Source organism: Dendrobium catenatum, unplaced genomic scaffold (assembly GCF_001605985.2).
Source record: "Dendrobium catenatum unplaced genomic scaffold, ASM160598v2 fragScaff_scaffold_1456, whole genome shotgun sequence".
Taxonomy (NCBI): domain Eukaryota; kingdom Viridiplantae; phylum Streptophyta; class Magnoliopsida; order Asparagales; family Orchidaceae; genus Dendrobium; species Dendrobium catenatum.
The window spans coordinates 940,881-962,469 of NW_021319918.1; the positions used below are offsets into that span (position 1 = coordinate 940,881).

At 37.0% G+C, this 21,589-nt stretch overlaps 1 protein-coding gene across 3 annotated transcripts; it reads left to right on the forward strand.

Annotated features, from left to right (window-relative positions):
* Positions 1-343: 343 nt before the first annotated feature.
* On the forward strand, positions 344-19,755 carry LOC110103465. 3 transcript variants are annotated; one of them, XM_020832199.2, is made up of 7 exons: positions 344-585; positions 1,470-3,124; positions 3,241-3,495; positions 9,569-9,649; positions 17,116-17,218; positions 17,324-17,727; positions 19,565-19,755. In XM_020832199.2, exons 2-7 carry the CDS (start codon positions 1,856-1,858, stop codon positions 19,619-19,621), a joined length of 2,169 nt encoding a protein of 722 aa, XP_020687858.1. In that variant the 5' UTR covers positions 344-585; positions 1,470-1,855; the 3' UTR covers positions 19,622-19,755. The 3 variants fall into 3 exon arrangements, with proteins under 3 accessions (XP_020687858.1, XP_020687859.1, XP_020687860.1); XM_020832200.2 differs by having other exon boundaries at positions 344-555; XM_020832201.2 differs by having other exon boundaries at positions 345-585; positions 3,244-3,495.
* The last annotated feature ends 1,834 nt before the right edge of the window (positions 19,756-21,589 follow it).

The window sequence follows — 21,589 nt, forward strand, 5'->3', positions numbered from 1 at the left end:
ATCACTGCATTTGAAATACTTTACTCTGTAAACTATTTCAATCAAACAACCCCTAAATAGAAAGTTTAAAATATTTGATAAAAAATAAGAAAATTATACCCATAAGTAAAAAAAAAAAGAAAAAAGAAAAATAATATTAAAGTAAAAAAAAATGAAAAATAATCTCAACTCTAACCCGTTCATTATTGACAAGCCCATTGAATTCCCATTCATAATTGCCATTGGACAGATGCAGATCGGGAGAGCGAGCAAACGTAGTCCGGCGGAGCACCCGAAGCGCTCAAATCTACCAATTTATTAATATAATATATTACCAGAAATTACTGGTTTAAACCCATGAGAAGCTAAAATATATAAGCATGGCGCAGTCATGCAAGAGAGAGAGAGAGTCAGGCAAGAGAGAGAGAAGAGAGATATAGATAGAGATATGTATTGGGACTGGAGAACCGGAGGAAGGAGAGAAAGGAGAGGACGAAGGGAAAAAAGATGGGAATTTGGATGTATGGGCTTTGAATCGGTTTAATCGGAAAGTAACGTAAACCATTGAACAGTCAGGTCTGCTGCTTCGATCGCTCCCCTTCATCGGTGGGTTGAGCGTAATCCGTCTTGGTTTTCTGTTTCGATTACTTGTTGCTGGTTTTGCGGTTGATTTCTGTGGGGGAAAGGGTTGGTTCTTGGTGGGAATGTGTGCCGTGGACGGAACTTCTTGAGTTATGTTGTTGGGATTGTTTGGTTTGGGAGAGATGGGTTTCTTCTTTTTTGCTTTTTATTGTTCTGATTTTTTTCCTGGGAGTTGATGAATCCCACTTTCCCTTTTCCTTATTTCTGGTGGAGTCGCGTTTGACTGATTTGGTTTTTTTTTTTTTTTTTTTGTCGATTTGAGCTGAAATGCTTTGATTGGCTTCTCTTAAAGATCAATCGGAAGTGGCGATGGTGCAGTTTTGTTTTGATTTTAAATTTGCAACGTTTTTTTTTTTTTTTTTGAAGGTTGAAGAATTTTAGGAGTTATTACGTTGTTTCTAAAATTATCCTCCTTTATGCTGGTGCTGCTTCTATTTTCTCCATACTTTTTTCCGCATCTGTCCATAGCAGGCTTCATGCGCTATGGATTTTACCGGCTTTAAAAAGATCTCTTTACTTTAATTTTTCTTTGTTTTCGCTTGTTATCTCTGGCATGGCAGTTATTTTTAGTAGCTCTTGATCGCAGTTGTACTGTTAAAATTATTCTATTTTGGGGCTATGCAAGTAGGTTTCCATAAATCTGGATTTGTATAACGCCACTGATCCTTTAATTGATCGAAACAACTAAAATATTGAGGTTTCTGTTCAACGACTGACGTGGTTCTTGGTCCAATCCATAATTTTTATATATTTTTTTTTCTGCTGTGCTTGCGATCAGATAATTTCCTAGCCATTACCGCTGGTCAAAACCGCAGATTGTCACATATTGTAACTTTTTTTCTTTTCAGTGTTGTAATTTGCTTTATGGAAAAACAAGGAGTTTCTGATGCCGCTTGCGACCATGCAATTGAAGCTTTGTTTGTGTCACAGCATTTGGATTTGATGAAGGCTTTGTGGCCAATCATATGGATACTTGATGGCCATGGCGCTTTATGAACAGGGCGATGTTCAGCTTTTAGAAAATTGAACCTAGGGGTGATTATATTTAGATTTGATCTGAGTTCATTCTACACTTCTGATTAAATAATTGAGCTGGACATTAGTGAATTGCATTTCCTATGGAGACATACAGTATAATTGAAGAGCACCCATATTTTCTTTAGGTTTTGGTACAGAAAGGGAACTTATAACTGCAGATAGTGTTCCATATATTTGTGATTGGGGATTCTCTACAATGGGGTTGCCTCAAATATCTCCTAGTACATCTGATGAAGTGGTGACATCACTGAGCACCTTAGTGTCAGTCCCATCTAGGTTAGGTGGTATTGATAGCTTTAATTTAGAAGGTTTGCTTGTAGGTTGCACAAGTAGTCGGCCATCAAGTGATTTTCCTTGCTCTTCTATCGGCGATTTCCATAATAAAACTACGTTGGAACTCCCAAAAGGAGCAGATGGACCATTCAAGTGTAAGAATGCCATTGATGGAACTACTGGCTTTCAAGGTCTTAAGATTGAGTGCAAGGATAAGAGAGGTTGGATAATGCCTAAAGTTGGACAGGATGCCCAAAGACCAGTGACGAGGATTGTTGGTTTTGAATCTGGCCATCAAGACTCTATCCCTCGGTTGGAAAAAGTTGTATCAGATGAGATTAATTGTGTCAATTCTTTTGACAATTTAGCTGGATCAAATGAGTCACAAGCGAGAAAACGGTTGTTATCGTCGCTGAATAACATGCTTCAAAAGCATTTACATGGTGAGCTCTTAGATATTGGTGAGAATGGTGATGTTTGTGTTCAATACAATGATAAAGTTGGTCGACATATGCTTCGATCAGAGGATTGTAAGAAAGCTAATTTTAGAAATGTCAGTGACTCTGATGCTTTGGTTTGTCCAAATTCACAGGGTCCACATTGGACTAGTATGTGTAAAAATAATAGGTTCAGTTCAGATGTATTTACTGATGGACCTTTGCTTCACAATAGGGATTCCTATTCTTTGTTACATCAGTCAGCTACTCATGGTGTCAGTAAAATCAATTGTACAACTGTGGCAAGGAAATCTGACACAATTGCCATATCACCTAAGCTGGTTAACTCCCCACCACTCTTTTTATCTCCTCTTGGTCCTAAATGGTCCGAAAGAATGAATATCGTGGGAGCATCGAAAAATATATGTGGCGAAATTGATAATGAATTTTTTATTTTAGAAGATAGCGCAGATTCTAGAAAAGCAACTGCGGCTGGCAACACATTATCATCAGACATCCTTGACTTCAGGACAAAGAATGCATTCGAAAATGACATTATGCTGCATGATGAATCTTATATGTCTACACCATATGGTTATCATTCAGGGAGGAATTGGGAGGGTCAAGAGTTGGCTGCATCACATTGCACTAAATCAGTAAGAAATTTAAATGTTCTTCCTGTCCGGCGGTCTCTAGTTGGTTCATTTGAGGAGTCCCTTTTGTCTGGTCGATTTTCATCTGGAAAAGTCAGTCAGGTGTGTGTGAATCCTTGGCCATTTTTTGTAAGCTTGGCATGCTTTTGATTCATAATTCCTATTAGATGAGTATCACATGCTTTATTGATTTTCCTGTTATGTTTGGAATCTTGTAGCAGAGGATTGATGGTTTTCTGGCTGTTCTGAATATTAGTTGTGGCAGTTTTTCACCACAGACTCAGAAACTTCCTTTTGCTGTAACGAGTATTCATGGGGACAGCTCATTGTTATACTATGCAGCTATTGACCTTGCGGATAGCTCATCTTCTAATAAGAACAAAAGCCAAAAGTTGAAAAGAAGCCTCAGCATTGATGATTCCCAAGCTGTCAAGACTCGCTTGCGCATTCCTATGAAAGGACGCATACAACTGGTACTTTGCCTCTTAGCTCTCAATTTTAGTTGTGTAAAAGTTAGGCTTGTTCTCTTAAGTAGTTATTCTTTGTTATCTCTATGAAATATTTCTATTTTGAGTTAGTTTAGTCACTTATGTCTCTTTAAAGGTTCAACTATAGCTATGCGGTTATTGGTGTCCATTTTTCAAACCCCATTTTTAAATAATATTTTTGATCTTATGTTCAAGTTCAGCTGCACATGGCATGAAAGTGCGAAGTGACTGTCAAAAACCCAATTGGCATAAAATTACAACACAGGTTTTAGCTTTAGTATTGTGCAAATTAGATATGAATATTGTCTAAGTTATTCACTACATCCATATTACCTAATAAGCAATATAGCAGATCACTGTTGGCTTGTGCAGTTGAAAATATGTTAAACCAAACATGTTTCTTGTTATCTTTGTTGTATGAATCGGAGAGTGAGATAGTAATTAAGGGATTGATGAGCAGGTTGAGCGTGGTTATATTTTGAATGATACATCTAAAAAAAATATATTAAAGGGTCATTGAAGCGACATCTATTAAATGTAATTTAGTGTAAAATAAATTTAGATGGTTTGAACATGTACAACAAAGAGTAGGAGATGCATCAATAAATAGATTGATCAAATTAATATTAAATAATTAGAAATGAAAATGAATAGATTAAGGTAAATTGAATAGCAGTTGCATAAAGAAATTTCTGTAAGATGGATTTCAAACCTTATGCAACACCTAATGAGGATGAATGACAAATAAAAATTGGTTTAGATGTAAAAATTCTGAAATTGGGAAAAATATAAAGTTGCCCTTAAGAAGTCTAAAAAAATAATATGCGATGCTAAGACTATATCTTTTAATGATTTATATAATAGATTAGATACTAAAGAGGGTGAAAGATATATATGTATAAGCTAGCCAAACAAAGATATAGGAGTAGTAAAGATTTAATTCAAGTGAAGTGCATTAAGGATGAAGATTAAAAAGTATTTTTTAGAAGATGATATTCAACAAAGGTGGATGAAATATTTTGCTAAGCTTTTCAATGAAGATTGTGAAAATACGATTGACTTTAGTGACCTTTGCACTCTAAATGAAATTAAAGAATTTTACTTTTATCAGCGTATTACTAAAATTGAAGTTAGAGAGGCTTTAAAGAAAATAAAGTGTTGGAAAGCAGTTGGGCATGATGATATTCCGATAGAGGTGTGGAAATGCTCAGGAGATGAAGGAATTTCTTGGCTTACTAAGCTTTTAATATTATTTTGAAGACTAAAAAGATGCTAGATGTGTGGAGAATGAGTGTGTTGATTCCTATCTTTAAGAATAAAGGTAATGCACAAGATTGTGCAAATTACAGATGAATTAAGTTGATGTGTCATACTTTAAAACTATGGAGAGTTATGGAGCATATGTTACGACGTGATACTAATGTTTCTTAAAATCAATTTAGATTCATGCCGGGTAGGTCTACTATGGAAGCCATTGAGAGGTTTGATGGAGAAGTATGATATTTATTGATTTACAAAAAGCATATGATAAAGTTCCATGAGAAGTGCTATGGAGCGTTTTAAAAAAGAAAGGGGTTAATAATGCTTATATTCAAGTCATTAGGGATATATGTATGTTGGAGCTATCACTTGTGCTCAAACACAAGGTGGTTTGATCAAGTATTTTCTTATTTCGGTTGGATTACATTAAGAATCAGCCTTAAGTCCATATCTTTTTGCTTTAGTCATGGATGTTCTCACTAGACACTTGCAAGAGGATGTACCTTGGTGTATGCTTTTTGCTGATGATATTATTCTTGTTGATAAGACTAGAGAGGGAGTTGAAGGTAAACTTGAATTATGGAGGTCAATTTTAGAGTCTAAAGGTTTTCACTTGAGTGGATCTAAAACATAATATGCTAAATGTTGGCCATTAAAAGAGAAACATAATACTAAGTTAAGTGTTGCAGAGATGAGGATGCTTAGGTGGATGAGTGGCTTTACCCTTAGAGATAGGATACGAAATGAGCATATACGTGAAAAGGTTGGAGTAGCTCTAGTGGAAGATAAGATTAGAGAGAGTTGCCTTAGATGGTTTGGTCACATTAAACCGAGGCCTTCCGATGACCCGGTTAGGAAAGTTGTGATATTAGATTTGGCTTATGTTAAGAAAGGTAGTGGTAGACCTAAAAAGACTTGGTTAAAAAATATTAGAAATGATCTTTCTTTATTAGATTTAAATGAGATTTTAACTTTTAACCGGACACAATGGCGAAAAAGGATTCATGTAGCTGACCCCATGTAGTGGGACTAAGGCTTGATGATGTTGTTGTTGTTGTTGTTTATAAGACTAAAGAGGGAGTTGAAGGTAAACATGAATTATGGAGGTCAACCTTTGAGTCTAAAAGTTTTTGTTTGAGTAGATCTAAAATTGAATACTTGGAGTGTAATTTTAGTAGTAAAGTGTTGACTTAAAAAAATACATAACAATTTTTTTTTTCAAAACATACTTGTCTCCGAGCCGGCCCCACACCACGAAGCGAAGCAACTCCTCGCTAAATAACCGTCGCTCATCGCTTAAAAATGACGGACAAAGAGAATAGGAGGACATTCGCATTCCTCCGCACTTCCTCCTAGCCGACAATCCCTTGCATCCTTCCGCTGGTTCGATTCCTTCATTGCTGTTCGAATCCAACCTCGACGTCCAACCCTGACGTCTATCCCGATGATCCAACCTCCGCCCGTCTCGGCCTCCCACGCCCGACCCGCCTCCAACTTTGCTGATCCCATTGCCACTCGACGTCGCTGCCCTCGGCTTCGTCGCTGCCCGACTTCGTTGCTGAGCAAGAGGAGAAGAGATTGCACCGGTCGCCTCCTCTCCCCCGTAGCTGTCTGACTTCATTCCTTCACAAGAGGTGCAGAGGTTGCACGTGACGCTCCTTCGGCTTCCTCCTTGCTGTTCGACCTTGCTTCCTCGACTCCCTGTGGCCGTCCAACTCCGTTGCTTAGTGGGAGAAGTAGAGATTGCACGACACTTCTTCTGCTCCTTTCTTGCTGTTTGGCTTCAGCTTCTTCGACTCCTCTATTGATGTTCGATTTCGCTCGGCTCCGCCTCCCACACAACCGAGCCTACTCAATTTTTTTTAATGTATATTATAAAATATAATATTATATAAAAACATATATATTATGATATAATTATTATATCGTAATATATTTTATAATTTATATAATATTATATATATAAATAAATGGGAAAAAATAAAGAAGCAAAAGAAATAAATAAATAAATAAATAAAAAGAAATCTTTCAAACAGGTGTTGAAGACCCTGGGCCGTCGTACCTTAGGTCCGGCCGGGATGGTTTAAAATTCAAAGACCCGTGTCATCGATCTTAGATATGGGCGGATGGCTTTAAAACTCGAAGACCTGCGCTGTTGATTTTTAATCTGGGAAGATGGTTTTGAATATGAAGACCTCGTGTCGTCGACCTTAAGTCCGACCGAGATGGTTTTAAATTTGAGACCTCACACAGTCGATCTTAGATTCTGGTGGGATGGTTTAAAATCGAAAACCCTACGCCGTCGACCTTAGGTCCGGGTAAGAAGAAATTACGGCAGTGCCGTCCCGATTTCTCCCTCAGTGGGGAGGAGATGCTGGGAGGTTGCCGAAATTTTGAGAAAATTAAATAACTTTTTTTATGGAGCAATTAAATTTAACCCTTTGATTAATCAATTAAAATTAAAAATTTTGGGCAGCCTCGCTGTAGAGTTAGGTTGTAAAACCCATTCTTGCGCAACTCGTAAATAGAGAAGTAAGCTTCAACCTAAATCTAAATACCTGGGTTGCTTTCTACGAAAGCTGTAAATCCCGACCTAAATTTAAATACCTGGGCTACTTCCTAAAGAAGCCATAAGACCCACTCCAAACTAAATTCTTGGGTTACTTCTAAACGAACTCATAAATCCAAAATTAAATAAATTTCTAGGTATTCTAATAGTTGTAAACCCCAAAACACCTAATCAAATTAAAACTCACACCTAACCACTTCAGTCTATTTGGTATCCCTGAGAGGAGGCAACCCATGCTGCTAATCAGATTCCCTGGACATTACGATCAATGATTGTTAGTGTTGGTAGACTGAAATCTACTATATACTCGGGATGACAGAACCATGGAATCTTGATCGGGTTTACCTCCATCTTTCCCATAATTGAGACTAAACACTTAAAAATTATTCATCATTAATCGAGAATTCTCTCTTACGTAGTAAGAGGGGTAATTAACTTTGAGTGCTTGCTCTCATAGGAAGTAAGGACCTCAGATCTTTAAACCCTGACACTACCCTCAGGGAAAATCTGGTTAATTTTAATCTGACTTAAGAGAAATGGAATCCTACGACTACAAAGCAGGATTCGTGCATTCGTGCCGTTTTTTCTTGATCCAACATAAAATATCTAGTGGGATGTTTGTGACTTTGAGCGATCAAGTCATTAGTAAGGTTTTCGTCTTCGACGCTTGTTTTACATTCTTTTTTCGTTGGTTTGGCAGTGCAGAGGGAGGAACAAGAGAGGGGATCGGCTTCAATTTGTGCGTCTGAGAGTTCGTGTGATAATGGGGAGCAGTTCATCAGAGGGGGTTTTGTATCGTTAGAAGCGACAGCTGCGAGTGGGGTAGTGGTATTGTGGGTGGTTGAGGCTAGTGGACGGTTAGAGGTCAACAGGTACCTACCACCTTTGTCGGACATTCTATTCATGTCTTTTGCATGCAACAATTTCTCTATGCATTTCTATTCAATTGTTACTTGTATAGCTCGATCACATATTCATTGGAAAATTTGTTAAATAAATGATTTATTTTCTATTTCTTTTGGTTTTTGATAAAGATTAGAGTTTAACATTTTGGTTAATTAAAAATTAAATTGGGTTGATCTTTTGCCAACCATATCTACTAACTTTGGTAAGATTCTATATATTAAGAGTATGAGGTATGTAATTGGTAACTTTATTAAATAAAATTTCTTTTTCTAGCGTCAACTTTATGTGTGGAAGTTGGTTGTATGTTTCTTTCAATTGCATTTTAAGTGTAACTACTTAATTTCGGGGAAGTCATCATCTCTCTATACTAATGTAAGACTTCGACATCTATGTTAAATTCTTTCTCTGACCTAATTTTTTCAACATATTTTATTATTGGCTTGTTACTTTTTATTTTGTTTAGATTTGACACCACCATGATTTTAATTATGGTGAATAAATTATTAAATTTCAATTAATTGTTTATTTTGTGTGGTTCGAATTTCTCATTTATTTATTTGACCATTATATTATCATATTGGTTATAATTCTCCTATTTAATAATTTATGTCTAATGAAAGCATGCTTTTAGTAATACCGGATTGTAGCTCTGGGACTGTAATAGTTTTTTTCGGGACTGCATCATCTTTGTTATGTTTTTCTTTCTCTTGGTGAGATTTTTATCATGAGATCTTGTGCGCGTGTACGATTTTTAAGTCACCATTCACAAATTGTTTGGTTGCGTACCTCTTGTCCCTACTTGTTGGATTTTCTATATGTGGGACTTTGTGCAGTTATTTATTTGTTCAGCTATTGAATTGGTAGATTTTGTATTGCTTGAGGCATCTGTTCAGGAGAAAAAATTGTTAAGCAGTGGTGTAATTCATGTTCTCTGGGGTTTGGATACGATAAAAGTTTAAACTTGATGGACAATCATATCTACTAACATATATACAAAAGTTTTAAAGGCAAAGTTCAATAGTAAGAATCCAAAGCTTTCCAAAGAATTATCTGCATGGCAAAATATCTTGTTAGTTATTATGTTCACCATCACTAGCCTTATATGAACAAAAAATTCCCTTATATACATAAATATTGAGAGCATTTTCTTAATGGCTATAATTTGTAGTATTTATGTTGGAGTTTGTTATGATGCATTGATATGTTATTAACTTGTTTCAAACCAAAAGCAGCTCCTTCTATGAACATGGTACTATAATATAAATAGCTTATGGTAATCCTTTTTGTGATATTATTCTGTGCATTTAATAATGGTATTGGCAGGTCCTTAGCAATCCAGAAAGGACTCCTGTCCACACATTCTTTTGCAACTATGATTTGAGTGATATGCCGCCTGGAACGAAGGTATGGATGGCCCAGAGCCCAAGCATTGTGTAAACCATTTTTTGTATAGAATTTTTATAAGCTCAACTACCATTTTGCATGTCACAATTATAAGACTTCTTTTCAAGTTATAAAGGACTTCTGAGCAATGGTGAAGGGACAGCTTGTGAATTATTTCATCTCTGCCTCACCTTGTGCAACTTCCTTAATGCTGAACAGCTGAGACTGGATTTCTTTAACCGTACTGAACCAAAGCACAAGCCATGCAGATTCAATTCCATGATTCCCAACTCCATTATTTGTGTTTAGATAAAGTCCAAGCACATCTGCTACAAGTTTTGATGCATATCCCTCAAAAATCGAAGCACATTACGTGAGTGAATTACTCTTATAGGAAAAACATAATCCTTTCTTTTTGGATCAAAAGGTGATCTCATTTATAATATAGCCTGAGATCTTCCTTTTTATTGATTAAATGGGCAAGTGAAATTTAATGTCGTGGTTTGGATGATAGGACCTGTGTTTCATTGATTGCTTTCTAATACGAGGTAAGTCAAAATTTGTTCTGTGCATTCAACTGATGTATAAGTTCTGTTGATATTTAAATTCTTTGTATTGTTTTGTTTTGATTGTTGTTGTATGAAATATTTTAAGAAAATCATATTAGGGGAATATCTTAGGGAATATGCATTATTTCTATAGTAAATTATGATTATTCTCCTCTGTATTTGTTTCTCATTGTATTATATTGTGTATTGGATCCTATATTCAGTTTATAACACTCTAAATTTTTTTTTTCTCAACATTGTATCAAACATGGCTAAGCCTTAGCTATCCTCGTAGCTTCTTGTATCCCCTCACTCTCTCTCCCCCCTATGGTTTCAACCTTTTTCTCTTCAAGGATTCAACCTTTGTGCTTGTGGGATTTTTGCTATCCTCAGTGGGTTTGAAATATTTTGTGACCTAGTATAACATAGAAAATAATATATCATTTTGGGAGATAAAAATATTATTTTGTTATGGACTCAATAACAAAATTTTCTTTTTTTTTTTATTTTAAGAAAGATTTTTCCCTATTATATATGTTTGATTGAATAAGATTTATCTTATTTTAGGGTACAAGTTCCCCCATAGGGGCAAGCACCTATAATTAATTACATCCAAAGGATATTTGTCATTTGAGAATTTTTTTTTATTAAAATAGTGGCTTATATCAATTTATCAAAATATTAGCTAACATTTTGTATGATTTTGAAAAATTCACATCGAAGATTTTGTTTTTAGAGTTTCAAAGAAGTTTGGATAAACTTAAAATTATTTTCGAATGGAAGCCAAAGGAGAAACTTGTAGGAATAATTTGAGAAGTTTAGAGTTATTTAAACTATTTTATATTTGACTTTATATTTTAAAATTAAATTTATGTTAAAGTTGATTAATTTAATTCAGAAAATGGGATTTTATATTCAAACAATCCATATCGGAGGAAATGCCTAGGAAGATGAGGGTTTACGATACTGAAAAGAACATCAACCTCAAACCTTAGATTTAAGGTGAGAATCACTCATAAGTAGTAATTTGGACCTAAATCTAATTAAATGTAAGAGACTTATGAGCTTGAAACCTTAGCTGGAGTTAAGTTAGCCCGACTTTGGACTTACAATTATGCCTGGAGAGGATGGCTAGCTAAACCCACTTAGGGGATGTTTGGTTGCATGAAAATGGAATGTAGTGTAAAGGAATGAGTTGTAAAAGGAATACTTTGAAGTTGTTTGGATTAGTGTAAAAGGAATGCATGACTACCTTTTTTTTGATTTGAAGTGAAAGTGAATGCAAAGTAAAGAGCAAAAAGGTTGTGGCCAAGGTGCCCAATGGGCGGCGGCCAGCAGCGGCGACAGTAGAGGAAGGAGATTGGCCATGGCCGATGGTGGCGTTTGGCGAGGGCGGTAACGGCAGACGACTGAGGGGCGGTAATTGCAGACGGCAGAGGGGAGGCAACGGAAGGTGTCGTTGATTACAGATGGCCAACGACAAAAGACCGCGACCAGCAGTGGCCAACAACGGTAATGGTAGTGCATTAGCAGTGTATTTGGAAATCGCCCAAATCTGAGGAATTTCAAATACACCCAAAATGCATTAGCTGGTGTATTTGGAATACACTCTTTTATACCATGCATTCCTTTTATTTCAAACCAAACCCCACTATGTCCAAAACCCTTGCATTTGGAATACTTTACACCCTAAATATATCAAACCAAACAACCTCTTAAGTGTTATTGACCACCAATCAGTCACTAAACCCCACCTCTAGACCCGAGCCGTTCTGCGCGATCCCAACCTCTTTCACCTTCATCCCAACCAGCTAGTTCAACCCATCTCACCTCACGACCCCCACCGCACGTATGATCTTTCCAAGCGACTTAATTGTTCATTCAAACAACACGACCACCCGCTCGTTTTTACAAAATCGAGCGCAGGAACCGTTCTGAGGCCATTCGACTCATCCATGGAATCACTCGAATCTCCCGTCTTTGATGTAGGAAAGGGGGGGGGGACAAATCAAACACAAAAAAAATTGATTTTGACTTCCCTTGAGCTTGCTAGCTCAATAAATTTTGAGTTGAAATTTAGCTCATTATGAGCCGGTTTTTAGTTCATTTATTGAACTAAAAGTTAGCTCATTATTAGCTAGGTTTTAGTTCATTTATTATCTTATTTATATAGTTTTTTATTTATAATTTTTTTTAAATTCTGAGTTTGTCCCTTGGGATTCCAAAATGGCTCTTGGATTTCCTATGTTGGCTGTTTTCCATGCTTGGCTCCTTGGCTTCCTCGGTTGGCTGCTGGGTGGCCTTTCCCGTGCTTTGGTGCCTCGGTTCCGTGCGGGCCTCTTGGGTTTCCGCGGCCTCCTCTTCGGGTCCCTAGCTGGGCCGTTTCTCGTGGCTGTGTGGGGGCTTTTTCGTGGCTTTGATGCTTTGTTTCTTGGACTTGACTGTTGGCTTTTCATCTCCGTCATTTAGTATAGAATGTGAAAGGTTTTTGGGGCTGTTTAGTTCCCCCTCTCTTGTCTATAAATAGGAGTTGTTTGTGGCTGTTTTAAGCATGTTATGTGAATGATTTTTGGAGCCTAAACCTGCGGTTTCTTCTTGGAAAAGCTTGCGAGCTTGTTCCATTCTCCTTCTTCTCTAGGAAAGCTTGTGAGCTTCTCCTCCTTCGTCTTGGCTTCTTACCTCTTTCGTCCTCCGCAAGTATCCACTCCATTATATCCTTCTTCTCTTGGAAAGCAAGTTTAGGTGTTTTATTTGAGGCCAAGTTGTAAGAGTCAATGTTTGTAAGTCATTTTATTTTATAAAGTGGAGTTTGTGTTTTGTTTTGAAAGTCATATTTTGTCTAAATTACGAAGGGTTCGTGCTTCCATTTTGATGAGAAGTATGCACCAGGCTATTAGTGTAAAAACTGCACACTCCAGGTTATTATGGTCTACGATGAGTAGGAGACCAACAACGAGGATCTAGTGGAGGAAGCAGAAGAAAGATGAGAACACCTACACCTTGATGTGGCAGAGGTATCTTTAACTCAGTGGGGGGATTTACTTCAAATCATACGATGAAGGTAAGGGTACATATTAGGGAGCGCCCAATGGTGCTTTTGGTGGATAGCGAGCTTACCCACAACTTCATATCAAATCAGGTCGTGGATCAGTTGGGATTGGTATTGACCGACATAGAGAGCTTTGGAGTCATGATGTCGATGGGGAAGGTGGAAAAGTGTAAGGGGATTTGTATGAGGTTGATGCTGACACTCTAGGACATATAAATAGCGAAGGATTTACTTCCCTTTGAGCTAGGGACATAGATGTCATTTTTGGCATGAAGTAGTTACAGACCTTGAGAGAGACTAAGGTGGACTAGAAAGCATTGACGATGGAATTCATGGAGGGAGGGAGGAAGGCGAGTATCAATGAGGATCCTAGTATGTCCAAAACAAGGGTTTCTCTTAAGGCCTTGGTGAGAGAAAGGCATGAAGAAAGAGGAGGAAGTTTCAAAGATAGTCCAACCACTCCTGCAACAATTCAGTGAGGTGTTCCATGTCTCAAGGCGTACCTCCCCCAAAGGAGCATAAGCATGCCATCAACCTGAAGGAAGGGGTATCCACTATCAGTGTTCAGCTTGACTCGTACCCACAGATTTAGAACGATGAAATTGAGAGGCTAATCATGGGGATGTTGGAGACTTGGATCATTCGTTCCAGTGCTGGCCCTTTCTCTAGCCCTGTGTTGCTACTAAAGGACGGTAGTTGGATATTTTGTGTAGATTATCGGGCTTTGAACAAGGAAACCGTGTTGAATAAGTTTCCTATACCAGTCATTAATGAGTTGCTAGATGAGTTATATGGAGCAATGATATTCTCCAAGATTAATCTGAAATCATGATACAATCAGATCATTGCGGCCTGCAAATATCTATAAGACGACTTTCAAGACTAAAGAAGGCCACTATGAGTTCTTATTGATGCCTTTTGGGCTAGCCAACACCCCAACTACTTTCCACTTGCTGTTGAATAAGGTATTTTAGCCCTACCTTTGCAAGTTTGTATTGGTTTTCTTCAATGACATCTTGGTGTATAGCCAACTTGAGGCAGTGCACGTGGAGCAATTTAGAGTAGTGCTAGTGACATTAAATGAATATCAGTTGTATGCCAATTTGAAGTAGTGTTCCTTTGTACGACTGAGGGTGGAGTATTTGGGACATGTGTCCAAATTAGGAGTAGTTGCAGGTCTTTCCAAGATAAAGGCTATGTTGGAATGGCTCTTACCTAAGACCTTGAAGGAGTTGAGGGGGTTCTTGGGACTCATAGAATACAACATGAAGTTTGTGAGGGGGTATTGCTTTATAGCATGGCCATTAATAGAGCAACTGAAGATGGATAATTTCAATTTGGGGGAGGCAGCCACTCAGACTTTTGAGCTGCTGAAGAAAGCCATGAAAAGTGTTCTTGTGTTGGTACTACTGATTTCAACCAGCTATTTTTAGTGGAGACTGATGCATCATGCAATGGGTTGAGGGCAGTCCTCATGTAGAGTCAGAGGCCCATAGTTTATTTCGGCCAGGTGTTGACCGCTAGGGCCAGGCTGAAATTGGTGTATAAAAGGAGCTGATGGCGATAGTCTTGGCAATACAAAAGTGGCGATCTTACCTGTTGTGGGCCTTGTGGCAACTCTTCATCGTCAAGACCGACCATAGGAGCTTGAAGTTCCTATTAGAATAGAGGATGATGATAGAGGAGCATCAGCGGTGGCTTTCCAAGTTGTTGGCTTATAACTTCGAGATGCAGTACAAGCCCGGGCTGGAAAATAAAGTAGTAGATGCTCTATCTAGGCGTAGTGAAAACCCTCTGGTCATGACTCTATCTCTTCTTATGGTGGTAGATTGGGAGGCATTAAAGAGTGAGAGCGAGCAGGATAAGGAGCTGTGTAAGATTAAAGGAGACTTACTGCGGGACAAAGACAACCATCTTGTTTATTCTTTAATGGGTTAGAAGCTGTTATATTAGGGATGGTTTGTGCTTTCGAGGACATTGCCACAAATCCCTCACTTGTTGTGAGAGTTTCACAGCACAACTATTGGAGAACATTCAGGAGTCCATAAGACATCATAAACTGGTAGGGGAGATCTACTGGGTGAGCATGTGGAAGGATTTAGAGGAGTTGGTGGCCAATTGAGATGTATACCAAAGACAAAAATATCTGGCTATGGCTCCAGGTGGTCTTTTATAGCCTTTAGCATTACCTGAGAATGTGTGGGAAGAGGTGGCAATGAACTTCATTGACAGACTACCTAGATCAGAAAGATTCAGTGTGATTTTAGTAGTAGTAGACATATTAAGCAAATATGCTCATTTCGTTCCCTTACGAAACCCATACACAACAGCATCAGTGGTAGTCGAACTCATTAAAGTTGTGATTCATTTGCATGGCATAAACGAGACCATTATGTCTATCAATACAGGGTCTTTCTAAGCCATTTTCTGAGGGCGTGAGGAAGTTATTCAAGATCCATGAGACTATCCTAAAGCAAAGTATAGCTTACCACCCTTAACAGATTGCCAGACAAAGGTGGTGAATCGCAGTGTGGAAACTTATATTTGTTTCTTTGTATCAGATATATCAAAGATGTGGGCTAAGTGATTAGCATGGGCAGAATATTTGTATGGTATTTCATATTATACAACAACCCATACAACATCATTTAAAATTCTATATGGGAGGGATCTACCTCATCTGATATATTATGGGCATGACAACACATCAGTATCATTAATTGAGCAGTACTTGGAAGAAATAGATCAGATTTTGGCAAAATTGAAGGAGCATTTGTGAAGAGCACAACAAATCATGAAGCAAGTGGATGGACAGAGACATGTAGTTTAAGGTTGGGGATAGGGTATATCTGAAAATTCGGCCTTACAAACAGAGGGCTTTGACCTGATGAAGGAACGAGAAGCTCTCCCCATGCTACTTTGGACCCTACGAGATAGTGAAATGTATTGGAGCAGTAGCATATTGCCTACAGTTACCACCGACCTCGGCCATCCATCCCGTATTTCATGTTTCACAGCTAAGGCATGCGATAGGAGATCACACACCGTCTCCACTAACCCCGAGTATGACAGAAAACTTGGAGGCTATTTTGAAGTATATGGCCGTAGAAGGGGTGTGTCAAGGAGAAACAAGAGCACTTGAAGTACTAGATGAAGCTAAATGGGAGTCATATGAGATAATGATGAGACAGTTCTCATCCTTTCACCTTAAGGACAAAGTGCATGTTTCGGGGGGGGGGGATAGCCGACGGTTTGTGGAGAGCCAATTCACCTCTCAAATAGTAGATCAATTGTAGCATTTTTTTTTAATGAGAAATCAGAAAACAACCATTATCTTTGTGTTCCTATATTTTTATTCTCTTTTGTTTTCTACTTTTACTTCCAAAATACATCAAATCCATTATGATCCCGATGGTAGCGAGACAAGACAAAGTTTGCAAGAACTTGGTGCAGCAGGGATGATCCAAACGAATGACAACGCTGCCTAACTAGATTAAGGACTTCCTTGTGGTGAATGATTGAGTGGTGTGTCGGGTTAAAATTAATTAGTGAGCTATAGTCTTCCGTAATTAAAATTATTTATTGATCCATATAAATTATAAGGTAGTTACATGGCAGTACACTTTTCATCTTTCGATTGCAGCTAGGAGAAGGTAGAACGTAAAGCATCCTATAATGTATTAGTAATGGAGAAGGTTTTGCTGAAAACTATTATCGATATTTTCCCTGTACATCTTCTACCTATCACCTTTTCCTGGAGTTGCAAGCAGCCTCTTATTGTTGGCTGTATCTCCTATGATTTATCAGTAAAATACATCATGTTGTTGCATATTCTTTTGGTTGTGATTATCATTTTTGTTATGTCAATTCTTCCATCCTCAATGAAACAGACATTCATGCGTCAGAAGGCTACTCTAGCTTCTTCTTCAACAACTCCCCATGTGGTAAAAGGAATGAGAAGTCAAGATTCAGTGATCTCCAACCAAACTGAAGGTACAGTATGAAATTGCGAAGCCGGTGAAATCAATGAATTTCACTCGAGGTGTATTGATCAAGACGTATTAAGTAACACTGAACACGAACCTACTGGTTTTGCAGGCTGTGCGAATATCACTACTGATCATCATTCTGAACCAGCAAGTAATTCCCCAACTATAGCAGGCTTTGATTCCATGTTCTTTTCATCTCAGAAAAGCTTTGAACAACCTAATGGCCTTACAACTGTTATAGACACTAAGTATTGTACGAGCAGGGAGGGGGATATAACTAATCAGAAGTCTAGTTATAGCTCTAACCCTGGTGCTCTGCGTTATGCTCTACATGTGCGCTTTCTATGCCCTTTTTCAAGGAAATGTTGCAAAGCAATGCAAAGATGCAAGTCGGATCCCTTTTCAGTGCCAAATAGAAACAGTGCAGACGTTGAGGGAGAACGACACTTTTATTTGTATAATGATATTAGAGTAGTCTTTCCCCAACGCCATTCTGATTCAGATGAGGGCAAGGTACGAGTCGATTTACTTTCTAAACTTAACTGAACTTGATATGATGATTTACAAATCTTGTGGCATTGATGTTATCTTTTTAATTATTGAGCAGCTTAAAGAAATAATTTCTACTTATATTATTTTAAATCTGTAATATTTTGCTAGCTCCGTGATTGGTTTTTGAGTTTAATGAAAAGCTTGTGTTAAATTTGTCATTTCGGATGTTACTTTCCATTACTGTTATTTTTAGGCTCTCTTTGTTAAGATTAGATATATCAACTCTCTAGCATATACTACAACAACATCAAGCCTTTGTCCCACTATGTGGGGTCGGCTACATGAATCCTTTTTCTCCATTGTGTCCTAAAATTCTCTGTTAAATCTAATAAGAAAAGCATATACATTTAGTTTAATTCTAGAAATTAATATAAGTTAGGCTCGAATGAGTAATATTAGGACTTTATATCAAGCTTACCATCAATTTCATGATAATCAAGGAAGACGCATAATTGCTTCATACTTCATATGGTTGCATTTTGGATGAAGCAATAATTAATTTTGTTCAGAGGTTCTCAATTTTGAAGAATGACAGTACCCACTGCTCTAAATTCATGATTCAAAGCTTTTAGTTCAAATCAAACATCCCAGCTTTTGAAATAGATTGCAGGAGAATATTTTTTCTCCTTTTATCCATATTTATTTCATTATTATTTTCTCCCCAAATTTAGAGAATGAGGTAGTTTTCAGCTTTCTCTGCCATCATTTATGCAGTTTCATCTTTATTTCTTGCCAATTTCTCAAACTTTCTCATTATTTAGTCTAAAGTTCCTAGATATGGCAAGTGTCGGGGCTGTTTGATTTGTTAAAAAATAAATCTAGAGTAATAGATGCAGCGGAAAATAAATAATAGCATATTTGAAACATTTTAGAGTTTGGTTGAGTGTAAAATAAATGTAGAAAAATATTTTTTATGTTTGGTTTGTAGTAAATTCAATGTAAAGCTTGACCATAGTGCCCAATGATATGGGCTGCAAATGACGATCGACGGCCAGTGATGGCAATGGCAGCATTCAGCAGAGGTAGTGGCCATCATTAACAGGTGGCTTTAGTAATAGTTTGTGGCAGTGAATGGCATAAAATTTACGGTGTATTTGAAAATCGGATAAATCGGTTGAAATAAATATGGATAAAAGGAGAAAATAAATTAAAGTATGAATTCTAAATTCACCATTGCATTTCAATGTAACTAATTAAATAATCAAAATTTTAAAGCACATGCATTTTGTTTACATTACATCAATAATACAGCAAACTAAAGAGCACCTTGATCATTTTGTAAGTTTTCCTTGTGTTAGTCTTATATGTGATATTGTATGCAATTAATATCATCATAATGCTATTCATCTGATTGAGATGTATAGTTTTATCTGTGATTCCCAGGTTGTAGTTCAATCTATAAGGCTTCACCTAAATTTAACATCTGCAATGAGTCTTTTGGTTGGTACATATTCTATTGTCGTTGGATATTTAAGAGTGTGATTTAAAACCTTAATCTCCTTTAAGCCACAATATTGCCATAAATTAGTCTGTGCGGACGCCAAACGCAGCTCTACATCCGGAGATCAACCAGAATGAGTCACATCAGCAATACTTAGTGCGGTACTGAGCCACGATACCGAGTAGTTCCGAGCCGCGGTACCAATATGACTCATTTTGGTTGGTCTCCGGACAGCGTTCGGTGTTCGCGCAGAATAATTTCTCCAATATTGCATATCGAACCAATCGGATACAAAGAATCCATTTCTTTTCAGGTTATATTTTTATTCTGAAGCATTCTTAGTGATTTTTCTGGCAGCTTCGCGTGGAGCACCATTTCCCAGCAGATCCAAAGTACTTTGATGTAAGCAACTGAACAGAAGATGGCTTAGATGGCTTCAATTGTATATAGCTTCTCATTTCCTCAGTGAAATCTGTAAAGAAACTCCATCCATTCCTTGTAAATATAAAGCCTTCACTATTCCATTGCTCTATTTCTATTTCTTCTTCCTTTTCTCAGTAATGTGGTGGTGTTCTTGGGAACTAAGCATGATTTATTAGAGTTCTTAGTGTCAACAGTAAAAGTAAGTCTGATTTGGATTAGCTAAGTTGATATGAAGCTGCATGTGGAGAATTTGTATGTTGGGCTGATTTGAAGACAATCTGGTTTGAATTGAAAAATGGTCATCATAGCTGACCTTGCATGGTTCTATGAGTAGGTCAAGATCAATTTTACTAAAGAAATAAGTGCAAATACCAAAATAAATTGCTTGGAAGAACAGGTCTGAAATTCTTCTATGTTGCAATATTGATGAAAGTTGTAACTATTAAGTTTGAGGTGTATTAAGTGTTTATTGATTATAGTGGGTCTTTAACTTGTAAATGAAGTGTTACAAGTTTGATGTGATGAAGATCATGTGGACATTTAAGATTAGCTATATTGTTGAAGGCAAATTTAAGATTGACTAGGCAAGTTTTAAAAATTATTTGGGTTTTGTTTTGATAACAATCATTCAAGATTTTAGGCATAAATACTTGGTTGGAAGTCTTATGCAAAATGTTCATTGCAAGAGTAAGCTAATGTAGTGGAAGAAGATGCTAAGCTAATAAAGTAGAGGAAGATTTTAGTGGATGTGAAGCAATAGATCAAAAGTCTATAGTAATAAGTTTCAGGAATAGAAATAGGCTAAAACACTTGACTTCTTTTACTCATAATTTATCTACCACAAAATCTTGATGCATCCTTTGGTTGAAAAGAAGATAGATTTAGGTTTTGTTTGGGATGTTTTTTTAACTGTTTCTTAAAGCGATTTTATAATACTAAATTTAAAATTTTTGTATTAGAAAATTGCTTTAAAAGTAGTAAAAAAGTTGTCTCAAATGAAATCTTAATCACTTATAAGACGTGTATTATAATATTAGTAATGTTAATCGAGTTCAATAATGATAATACCCATAATGATTGATGGGTGATACCTTTAAGCATCAAAAGGGGAGGATGAATGCATATGCCTAAATTGATGATCTTTTGATGGAGAGAAAATTCTAGCAAGGCTATCTAAAATACTTGGAGGAAACGTTTCCAAACCTATTGAGGTTCAACATAGCTTAGCAAAATATATCTTCATAGCAAAGTGGGATAAGTTTCTTAGCTATGATGCAAAATAAAATATAATCAAATCTATAGAAGAACAATGAGATCTTTTAGTAAAGTATGGTGGGTGTAGTTCAATAATTATAGAGTAGTTTATAGTTCCATCAATTAAAGAGCATGAAGTCATGGGGATAAGCAAGATGGAATCTTGGATTACACCATTGTATAGCTATTTAAGCTAGGTAGACTACCCAATAATGAAAATTAAACTATATTTCTCAAGATGTTGGCCTTAGCTTAATTTATAGCCAAATATAATAAGTCTTTCTTAGGTGCAAGCTTCAAGTACTATGATATGAAGAGTTGCTTTAGGAAGTACTTGAAGTGGTTTGCAATCGCTGTTGAATCGCTACTCAACAAGATATACATGTTCAAAACTTTGTGTGAAAGTTATCGCTACCATTCCATCCGACATCCACCAATGCAATAGCTTCTTCCAATGATGATTCCCTTACATTCAACCATATTCCACAAGCCTTTGCTAAGAGAACCATTTCCTTTTGATCTTTTCGACTATTTCACCAAGTAGGTGAGATTCAAGTTAGCCCCCTTTCTAGGCTACAATTCTACTACCTTGTTCTTACAATTACAAGTTTCACTCATTCACTTCTCAACCCAATGGAGAAGACCATCACATTTTATGCACTACCTATTTTCTTATTAATCTTTGTTTTTCTATAGGACTTTCTT

What these genes read in the sequence shown, in the direction of transcription:
- LOC110103465 (XM_020832199.2), top strand. Translation starts at nt 1,856, where the DNA reads ATGGGGTTGCCTCAAATATCTCCTAGTACATCTGATGAAGTGGTGACA. An exon ending in CATCTGGAAAAGTCAGTCAG is followed by an intron (nt 3,125 to 3,240) that starts GTGTGTGTGAAT and finishes GGAATCTTGTAG; the next exon opens with CAGAGGATTGATGGTTTTCT. An exon ending in TGAAAGGACGCATACAACTG is followed by an intron (nt 3,496 to 9,568) that starts GTACTTTGCCTC and finishes TGGTATTGGCAG; the next exon opens with GTCCTTAGCAATCCAGAAAG.